Raw genomic sequence first — 10716 nt, 5'->3', positions numbered from 1 at the left:
CTTCCGTTTCTCGTTTGAATTCAACATTAGCTGCGGGTTTAGCTGCTTTCTCACGCAGGTCTGTGTAAAGTTTGCTCATTTGGATTAAGTGCTCACTTCGTCAACGAAAGCATTTTTTTTCGGACTCTGAGCGTGAGTATCATGCATCAGCTCAGAATAGGGCCTTCGATAATGAAATAAAATAACAAAATTAAAATGTTTGTAGATGTAGACTTGTTACATCTGTTTGAAGATAAATTAAATGATGTTTTTTAGACCAAGCAACTATTTTGTTGCTACACTCTCGGCGACATTTCATCTTTTGGATACGTGGTTATGCTTTTAATGCTCTTATGCGAATCATATAAACCTTTATGCTTTTTGATGTTAAGCATTAAAATTTGTATTTAGATGAGGACTGAAAATAAATGTGTAAATAATCACTGGAATCTATATTATTAACAACGTCCGAATTAAACACAAAATGTGGAGTTTTCTTATAAACATTGAAACATGCCTCCGGTTGCAATAGACTATAGTGTAAAGTTAGTCATCATATTTTGTTCTTTAAGACTGGTCATAACTTCTTCAAGTGAGTTACATAAAGAGGTAGATTGGTTTAACTCGAATTGAAATATGAAACTGATTAGACGGATTAATTCTAACAAATTTCTAGTTTACCGGCTAAAAAATTGTTTTTAGTCTACAAGCTATATGTTCAACTCTCCCCTGTACGTTGACACACTAAACTGTTCGTTCAATAATAAAAAGCGTGTTTTATTTATTTATGGGCTTGCGTGAGAAAAAATAAAATCTTTTGTACAATTAAAAATACAATTCTTTTTCATTTTTACTGTAGTTTAATGTCAGTCAATTAGGATTTAAGGCAATGTAATATTTGTTTACAGAAAATAACTATAAGTGAGAGAACGAAATAAATACATGGCTCTATGAATTTATAAACCAATATTTGACGTCACCAGACGTTTCTTTTTAATGGCTTTAAAAATAAATTCCAATTCCTTTTTATTTTCGTTTTAGCTTTTGGAAACCGCAACAGAATGTTTACCTTCAAGAACATCCTTCTTTTTCTTGGTGAGCATGAAAACACCATTAAGTTAAAAAATACAGAGTTATGTTTCCTCTGACTTCATTCTGTTTTTGTCCAATTTACAAGTGCACAAACATTAGCTTATAGTGCTGAACGACTGCTGACTCGCACTCGTGCTCATTCTCTGTGTTTAACCATTTTGCTCCCTGCGTGTCTTTGTCAGTTCTTCAAATATGCCTTGTGGAATGCGCTGTTTTATATCAGAAAGCTGGGGCGGACATTACCTTAGAGTGTCCTGGTGTAGCACCAAAAGGGGACATTGAATGGAAATTTAAAGATAGGCGCATCGTTAAAATTATTGGTGGATCGGGACCTAAACTGAGAGGTATCTTTAAAAAAAATCTGCTTTTCAACGTTATTTACAAACCTCGTTTTTGCCTAGTCTACTGTAAATACTGTAGGCTAAATATATTTTTTTACAGGTGAGTTGTTTCCACAAGGATCGAAGAAATATTATCCTGATATGAACACTCTGAAGATATCCCGACTGGAGACTAGTGACTCGGGGCGTTACTCATGCACACATGGAAGGGAATTTATTGTGCAGGTTGTGTCAGGTGAGACAGGGCAATAGTGAGGAGAACTGAAACGTGTTGTTTATTTATTTGCGACAAATTCACACTACTTGTAATTTATACTCGAATGGTCCTTTTTTCAGCTTTTGTTACACCAGGCACAGTGCTTCCCCAGTATAGTGATGCAGAGTTGCACTGTAATGAGGGAGATACCAAAGAAGTACAATGGCTGAAACCTCCTAATGCTCAGCTTTATCCTGTAACTGAGAAAACCGTTCACCTTAAGTCTTTGACTTTAAATGATGATGGCCAGTGGACATGTCAGGTTCAAGGCTTGCAGATCAATATCACATTAACTGTTGTAGGTGGGTGTTCCTCATTACTGTGTTATAATTCTTATTTTATTGACTATAAAAGTGTAATTTACATTGTACACGACACACCTCAGGTCTCCAGACCAAAGAAGCCATTGAAGTGCCTCAAGGGGACAACGTAGTTCTGCCTTGTTCTCTCCCACAAATGACATCTCGGCATGTAGTGGGTGGGAAATGGGAGGCTGACCATCTTCCTGAAGTCTCATCCAAAACCCTAAAAATCACAGATAAGACCTTGCAATGGATGGGCCGGAACTCTTCAAGAGTTATATTTACAAGTGGACGACTCGGCATCAACTATGATATCAAGCTAATAAATGTGAATATGTCTTCAGATAGTTTTTATATCTGTAAAAACTATTTACAGCATACATATCCATATGCATTTTTTCTTTCATTTATTTTCTCTCCTGTTGTTTTTATCTAACGCAGGTACAGCCCAGTGATGCAGGTAGATTTGTGTGTACTGTGGAGTTTGATGGTGGAACGAAGCTGACTGCCAGCACAATGTTAAAAGTTGTGCCCGGCACTTCAGGTTAACACAATCGCACTGCACAATTTTATAAATTCAACTATCAATCCCATTACACAATACAAAACTGATGCCCTCTCAAATCAACAAATCAATAAGTCCTTTTGTAATGATTTTAAATGGCAGGTAAAACCAGGGTTGCCGGTGTGAATGGGTCAACATCTAAATGGAAGGAACCTTGGACCAAAAATGTGCTTGGTGTACAGGTGTGGATCTGGATTGCTGTTGGAGCAAGCAGTGTGGTTCTGATTGGAGTTATTATCGGGATCCTGCTTGTCCAACGACGGAACAAACGTATGAAGGTAGAAAAATGATAGACAAAATGAAAGAACATAAGAGGGAAAGAAAGAATGGTTTTTATGTGTTTATTTCTTTTGTAGAAGCGAGTGAGACAACTGAAATCAATGAGACAACCTCTTACAGCCAAAGACTACTGCCATTGTGACAGGTTCTGGCTTATTTACTCTTCAGTAATTCTGTAATGATCTGAGTATCAATCATATTTAGACCAAATATTTGATATTTTCAGCTTGTATCTATTTTTGTTTTAGTGTTGTGGAGTTTTTTTAATTAATTAAACCTTACAACATACAACTGATTATAGAAAGGGGATAATATGTTTACAATTTTATGACATTATGTTTTTTGTCTAATCTATTATAATTTTATTTTGTCATTGCTTGATATCTGTTTTAACCTATGAATGCACGTGTCTGTTTTACAAGACTCTGGTGTCTTACAACTTTTCTTTCTTTTAAGATCTGAAAGAGAGGAGGAATTGGTAAAGCAGGCGAGGCCAGTTACCGTCCCCCGACATCAGCGTAACATAAACAAAACAAAACAAAACCATATAACTGAGAGACATGTTTACTGAAGTGTGGAAGACTGAGGTCATGCTGGGCCAGTGCTTTTTTAATATGTGCTTACTGACAAATGATGACAACACCTGAGACTGTAAAATAAAACAAATCATTGACATAATAAGACATTTGATTGTACCTTTTCAAAATTAGATTTATTTTTTGTGTTTTGTTTGTAATTTTGCTGATTATAAAATGTAATGTTTATGTACGTCTCAGGACATAATGTTGAATGTTGCAGTTTTTGTTTACAAAATAAACCCTTTAATACATTCCTAACATGCGGGCATGTCCTTATTTCTTCACATTTGCACAATAGCTTTAATGAGCCGACTTTGCCATCTAAACTGGTGCAGCTGGAGTTGGTTTGGGTTACAGGTGTCCACACACACATGTACAGCTGTTTACAAACAGGCATCAAAACAAACAGACGGCACTAAATTACTACAATCAGCATGAATATCTGACACATTGCAGTCTTTTTATTTTCATATGAAATCACTGTAAAAAAACAATAGAAAATTGTAACATTTTAGCAGCTGGGGTAACTTTACGTACATTAACATGTTTTTAAGATTACAGTATTTCTGACTTGACATTCAATTTGCAGTCTATATGTAAATGGTTTGCCACATTTCAAAAATATGTGAAATATCTGTGAAATAAAACAATTTCTGTAAAATTACTTTTAAAATATAGTTTTACAGTCTACATTATACTGAAGAATATGATGTAATATAAAAAAAAATAGTTTTGGTTGTTTTGTGTTTCTCGAACTACAAGCACAAGCAAGAACCACAGACAGATGAGTTGTAGATACACAAATCATGTCACAGTTTCCTGTGTGTTTTAGTGATTGGGTGTGTGTGTTTGTAGAAAATGTCAGCATAGCTGTCTGATCCTGAGCACACTCTCATATCTTCAGCATTGGACAGTAAGTATCTCTGTGTTGATATTACATTAATAATAATGTTACTGATTGCTATTGGTTTGCAACAGGTCATGCAGCTAGGCTTTCTTGTGTTTTAAAGTTAAAGGTCTTTCATCTTTACGTGACAAAACAATGAGTTGAAATAGATAAGCAACAAAATCCCATTAGTAGAGGTGCCATATTTGTTTACTAGAATCTTTACAAGAAACTGTAAAATGATACTTTTGCATGAATTTTTGTGGATTTTTTAGTTACTTAACGGATGCATCTGATGTGCTCATGTAGTCATGACTCACAATGATCTTTTTCTGTATATCTCATTTTGAGTGTTGGATGACTCCACAGAGTCTCAGCTGTGTGAGCTGTTTTCTCATCTGGATGATTTGGAGTCCATGGATATGTCTCAAGGTGGATGCACAGAGGGGAGAAAGTGAAGCCAGTCTGGACCAGTGTGACGCACCAGGAAGTAAGTGTGTGTGTGCCGTTAATAAAGAGCACACAACAACTACAGCTTAACATTATTTTCTGTTACCAGTCCTATGTTTACCAATCTTCTATTTATTTGAAAAGTATGAACTTTTTGCTTTCCTCACTGAAAAGTAAACATATCAATGACATTAATGGTCCAGTGTATAAAATTTAGCGGCATCTAGCGGAGAGGTTTGCTAATTGCAACCAATGACTCACTCAACCCCTCCCTTTCGCAGCACAACAGTGGATGACACAGGACTAAGATGTTGTCACGTTTTCGCTTCTTTGCCAAAGAAGAAAACATGAAGTGCGCTCTGTAAAGCACATTGTCCATTTAGGGCCACTGTAGACACAGCATGGAGATTTTCATTTATGGAAACCAGTGGTGTATGTAGAGTCCATTCTAAGATAACAAAACATAACCTTTATGTAAGGTCTTTATGCACCTCTGAAGACAAAGTTATGTATATTATAATTTATATTGCATTTCTGTCAATAGATCCTCCAAAAATTACACATTGGACCTTATAGGGCAACTTAATTTGTGTTGAAACTAAATGTATTTGTTCCTGTGCTCTGTTGGCTTATTAGTACGTATAAAGAGAATTATGTATATTACGATTATTGTTAAATACATTTGACGTAACCCTCATTTCAAGGAACACCCACTGAAAACTGCATTTGAGAAACGGAGGCGTTTTCTGCTTTAGATTGGCTGCTGCTCTTCACAAAGCATTTTTACTTTCTTCGGTTCTGTCTTCTGGTGCGGTTTCATGTTTTGGCAAGGTGCTGAACTTCTCAAAAACACCGTGAATCAAAACATTTCTGAGATTCTGAATGTAAGTATCATCATACATCAGCTTTAGCTTTGAATTGTTTATATGAAAAAAGGAACAAACAAAAAAAAATTTTTTAATAATGTTTGTAGTGTGTTTCAGAAACCCACAACACCTGTTCTTATACTAACACTCGATCTGCAACATTTTATCTTTTCGAGAAGTGCTTTTAAAATAAACTTTTTACAAACCTTTACTGTGCACTGATAATTTTCACATTTTTATGTTAATAATTTAATGAACTGTGCACTATAAAAAATACTTAAACCACCCGATTATGTTGGAAAAAGCACTTCCTGTTTCATTTTTTATTTAAATGTTTTCAATCCTAAAGTTGTAAATCATTTTTAAACACATTTGTTTAACATTTTGATTCGGTTATAAATCACAGAGTTCTGTTGGTCGTATTTTGTTCAAACCTTTGTGCAGTGTTTAACTGAAACAGAAAGTTCTTATGGATGATCATTGGATCAGCATTGTTTACATCAACTGAAGTCGTCTATTTTATAAAATGTTAATTATTTATGAGATAAGATTATTTATAAAATCTTTAGTTCTGGTCATTTATTTTCATTGGTTATAACGTGTTCCAAGCAGTTGTAAATTTTCCAAAAACAAAGATCTGACAGCAGTACGTATATCACTGCATGGCAGTCACTTTGTTGTTTTTGTTTCTGAGGAATATTACATTGAACTACATTGTTTTATTATTTTTCTATTAATAACATCATTTCATTTTATTTACTTTTTTTATTTTATGAAACCTTGCCACAGATATGGATTAACCGTTTTATAAAAACAATTAGCCCGGTAAAGCTCTCGTGAAATGCCTAACGCCCCTTAGCTGACTAAACCATTTCCTTGAAATACATGACTTTGTTCACATGAAATTGAATGTCTTTCATTTAGAAATTTGTATACCAATATTTTTGCCTTCTAAATGAAATCTCATCATGCTTCTATTATTCAATATTCTATTAAAAATAATTTCGCTTAATGTTGTTGATGCAGTTTCCTCATTTGTAAGTCGCTCTGGATAAAAACATCTGCTATATGACTTAATGTAAATGTAAATGTGAAATCGCAACAGAATGTCTACATTAAAAAACACCAATTTTCTCCTGCTTGGTAAGCATAAAACTTCATAAGTTTAACTATGTTGTAGTTTTAGTCTGCCATTATTTTTCTGCAAGTTTTTGTCAAATATACATAAACTTAAACAATCGACATTCACGATTTGTTTAGTGTGGGAAAAGATTCTGATTACTCCTATTGTACTCATTCTCTATTTTTAAACCATGTCTTTCTCTATGTGGGTCTTTGTCAGTCCTTCATGCATACCCAAGAGAATGTTCTGTGTTATATCCTAAAACTGGGGAAGACCTTAGAAGTGTGGTGTATCCGAGGGTGATGTTGGAAGAAATTTAACAATAATCTCATCATGTATATTAATGACAAAACAGGATCTAAACGGAGGGGCATGTGGTGTCAGGTTAGACAGGACAACAATGGGGTGACCTGAAGGGTGCTATTTTTTTATTTACAAGACATTCACTGTAATTGTAACTAAGGTCCTTTTTCAGTCTTTGTTAAATCAGGCAGTGCTTCTCCAGTCTAGTGATGCAGAGTTGCACTGTAATGTTAAAGGAGATCCCAAAGCAAAAGTACAGTGGCTGTGATCTCCTGATCTCCTGAAAGAAAGCAAATAATTGAAATCTTTGACTTTAAATGATGATGGCCAGTGGACATGTCAGGTGGAAAACTTGCAGATAGATATCACATGGACTGTTGTTGGTGAGAGTGCCTCATAGCTTTGTTTTTTATTCAATTTAATTGTATTGATATTGTGGTACATATTGTGTGAAGTGTGTGTATTAATCCTATAAACTTATAAAATTTTTCACAAAAATGACATCTTCAGGTCTCCAAACCAAAGGAACTATTGAAATGCATGAAGGAAGTGACGTAGTTCTGCCCTATTTTTTTACTCAACGCCCATCTCTGCGTATAATGGATGGGAAATGGGAGGCTGACCACCTTCCAGAAATCTACTCCCCAACCCACACTTAAGACCTTACAGTGCATTGGCCACAACACATCAAGACTTTTATGTACAAGTGGAAAACTCGGCACCGACTAAACAATCAAGATGAAGAAAGCGAATATATATTTATTTGTAGATTTTTCCATTCATTTATTTTCTCACCTGTTTCTGTCTAACTTAGGTACAGGCCAGTAAATGAAGGGATATTTGTGTGTACTGTGGAGTTTGATGGTGGAACGAAGCTGACTGCCAGCACAACGTTGACAGTTGTGTCCAACAATTCAAGTAAACACAACCATACAGAACATTACAAATTCAACTATTTATCCCATACACAATACAACTGATGCACTTCCACTTTATTATCTATTTTTTATGATTTTTAAATAACAGATACAAAAGTGGATGGTGGACCATCAATCTGTTTGATGTACAGTTGTGGATCGGGATTGCTGTGGGAGCAAGGTCCGTGGTTTTTATTGGACTTATTGTCTCGATTGTTATTTTCCACAAACGTATAAAGGTGAGAGAGAAGGAGAGAAAAAGTGGAAGAAAAATGTTTGTAATGTTTACATATTTTTATTTATTTTGTAGAAGAGAGCGGAAGACAACTGAGTTCAATACATCAACTTACTGCAGACAACTGTCAATGTTACGACCTGCCAATGTATAAAGAAATGCCTATGTTACAGCCAACTGCCAGTGTTACAAATCATACATTTTATTTATATAGTGTTTTTTACAATGTGCATTGTTCCAAAGCAGCTTTACAGGGGAAAATAAGAAAAACTAAAACACACAAAAAAGGTAAAACACAACACAGTTCATGGTGTTATAGAACAAGCAAGATTATTTTAGTAAATAATATCTAATAAATGCAGTCTCCCAGTGGTTTATTTAGCATATTTTGCATTAAGTTAATGCTTGGCTGAAAAGATGTGTCTTTAGTCTAGATTTAAATTGGGCGAGTGTGTCTGACCCTCGAATAGTATCGGAAAGCTATTCCAGAGTTTAGGTGCTACGTATGAGAAAGCTCGACCCCATTTGATGAATTTAGTTTCTATGTATTATCAAAAGTTTTGAGAACTTAGAGAGCGTGAATGGCTTGTAGTGTGAAAGCAGCTCTGTTATGTAGGTGGGGCTAAACCGTTTAAGGCTTTATAAGTGATTAAAAGAACTTTAAAGTATATGCCATACTTAATGGTATGACATATCTCTTACTGCTCCCCAAACTCTTTGTAAGTCGCTTTGGATAAAAGCGTCTGCTAAATTACTTAATGTAAAATGTAATGGGTAGCCAGTGAAGGGAAGATAACATTGGGGTTATGTGATCGTATTTTCTGGACCTGGTTAGAACTCTGGCAGCTGCGTTCTGAACTAACTGTAGTTTGTTTATTGATGATACAGGACAACCACTAAGTAGAGCATTTCAGTAGTCAAGTCTTGAGGTCATAAATGCATGAATAAGCTTCTCTGCGTTAGCAACACATATAATATTTCATAATTTGGCAACATTTCTCAGGTGGGAGAAGGCTGTTTTTGTGACATGTGAGATGTGATTTTTCAAATGACAGGTTGCTGTCTAATATAACGCCTAGATCTTTTAGTGTATTTGTTGGAGTAACAGTGCAGCCTTCCCAGTGCAGGTTATAATCCTAAATATTCTGCTCACGTGTCTTTGGTCCCATAAATCATATTTCTGTTCTATCAGAATTTAAAAAAAGGAAATTACAAGTCATCCAATGTTTTATATCTTCGATGCACTCTGCCAATTTGGATAGCTGGAAGGAATCATCTGGTCTTAATGAGACATATAGCTGACTATCATCTGCATAACAGTGAAAGCTAATTCCATGTTTTCTAATAATGTCTAATAATTAAAGGGCAGCATGTATTTGGACAATAGCAAGGGTCCTAAAACCGATCCCTGAGGTAAATTACAGGTTCTGAATTCAGTAATCCTGCCATGTAGAGAATGCCATGTTACTTTTTCCTCATCGTTTTAGTGTTAAGATTTCATTTCATTCCATTTATGTTTATTTAATTTTACCTTGTTTACACCATAGATCTCACTACATTTACTGGTAAAGTCTATCTCAGAAAGAGGACATTGGGTGAATTCCCATAAACCAAGAGGCATTGGTTCATTTTAGTGTAAACCCTGTCTGGAAAATTTACATGTGACATTTTATTTTTCTTATCATTCTGCCTTTTTTTTCATTGTAAGAACGTGGTATATGCGTTAATGCAAAATAATGTAGTATGTCACTCTGATGTTTTATAACATTTGTTCCTATTAAGATGACAGAGAGGAAGAAATTGTGCAGGTGAAGCCAGTTCCCGTCCCCAGTCAAGAGCGTAATGCAAACAACAGAACATAACCATTTAACTGAGAGAAGCATTTTTACTGGAGTGTGTACAGCTGGAATCACGCTGGACTTATTGACAAATGATGACCATGCATGAGATTGTAAAATTGTATCAAACGAATAGGGATAATGATTCCCCATGAGCCGGTGGAAAATCGATTGTAACATGTGATGAGTCGGTTGAGATGTTAGATGAATTGCAATATATGTTTTGAACAGGAGTGTTTACTGCAAACTAGGTAAACGTGGATAGTTTTATTTAACTAAGAAATAAAAAATTAAAGGTCAATAGAAGGACAGTTGTTCATTTCTTATTTGTCTCAACTCATTTAGTAAACACAAACCGTGACGAAATTGTATTGTGAGATAAATATCGTGAATCGAGCAAATCATTAGCCCTATGTATCCTTTTCAAAATCAAGTTTAAGTTTATTTACATTGTATATATTTGCTGATTATAAAAGGTAAATGTTCCTAGGATGCAGTTTTTGTTTGCACAATAAATCATTTGATGCTCTTCTTACATGTGCACGTGAGTGTCTTTATTTCTTCACATTTGCACAATAGCTTTAAATAGCAGACTTTGCTAAACTGGTGCAGCTGGAATTGGTTTGGGTTACAGGTGTCCACACATACATGTACATATACTGCTGTTTACAAACTGCCATCAAAACAAACAAACGGCAATAAATGA

The 10716-nt window shown here is 35.0% G+C and overlaps 1 protein-coding gene and 1 long non-coding RNA gene across 5 annotated transcripts; both read left to right on the top strand.

Moving 5' to 3' along the window:
- The first annotated feature begins 12 nt into the window (after nt 1–12).
- On the top strand, nt 13–3650 carry LOC306901617 (hemicentin-2-like). 2 transcript variants are annotated; one of them, XM_079469511.1, is made up of 10 exons: nt 13–58; nt 1021–1074; nt 1254–1415; nt 1513–1647; nt 1749–1970; nt 2054–2298; nt 2412–2514; nt 2638–2813; nt 2892–2959; nt 3271–3650. In XM_079469511.1, the coding sequence occupies exons 2-10, from the start codon at nt 1041–1043 to the stop codon at nt 3383–3385; spliced, it is 1260 nt and encodes a 419-aa protein (XP_079325637.1). In that variant the 5' UTR covers nt 13–58; nt 1021–1040; the 3' UTR covers nt 3386–3650. The 2 variants fall into 2 exon arrangements, with proteins under 2 accessions (XP_079325637.1, XP_079325636.1); XM_079469510.1 differs by having other exon boundaries at nt 29–132.
- Nucleotides 3651–5523: 1873 nt separating this feature from the next.
- On the top strand, nt 5524–10538 carry LOC306901101. Of its 3 annotated transcripts, none has more exons than XR_013787360.1 (4): nt 5524–7403; nt 7531–7938; nt 8047–8118; nt 8248–10538. It is a non-coding gene; the product is annotated as an uncharacterized lncRNA (long non-coding RNA). The 3 variants fall into 3 exon arrangements; XR_013787361.1 differs by having other exon boundaries at nt 8047–8176; XR_013787362.1 differs by having other exon boundaries at nt 8047–10538.
- Nucleotides 10539–10716: the final 178 nt, after the last annotated feature.

Source organism: Barbatula barbatula, assembly GCF_947034865.1.
Source record: "Barbatula barbatula genome assembly, chromosome: 12".
Lineage (NCBI taxonomy): Eukaryota > Metazoa > Chordata > Actinopteri > Cypriniformes > Nemacheilidae > Barbatula > Barbatula barbatula.
Note: the sequence above shows the minus strand (reverse complement) of the source record. Positions and strands in the feature narration are given on the sequence as shown.

Excerpts from the sequence above, each read along its gene's own strand:
- LOC306901617 (XM_079469511.1), top strand. The coding sequence starts at position 1,041 with ATGTTTACCTTCAAGAACATCCTTCTTTTTCTTG. Across the intron at positions 1,648-1,748 it reads TATTGTGCAGGTTGTGTCAG|CTTTTGTTACACCAGGCACA; the intron begins GTGAGACAGGGC and ends TCCTTTTTTCAG. Across the intron at positions 2,960-3,270 it reads GACTACTGCCATTGTGACAG|ATCTGAAAGAGAGGAGGAAT; the intron begins GTTCTGGCTTAT and ends CTTTCTTTTAAG.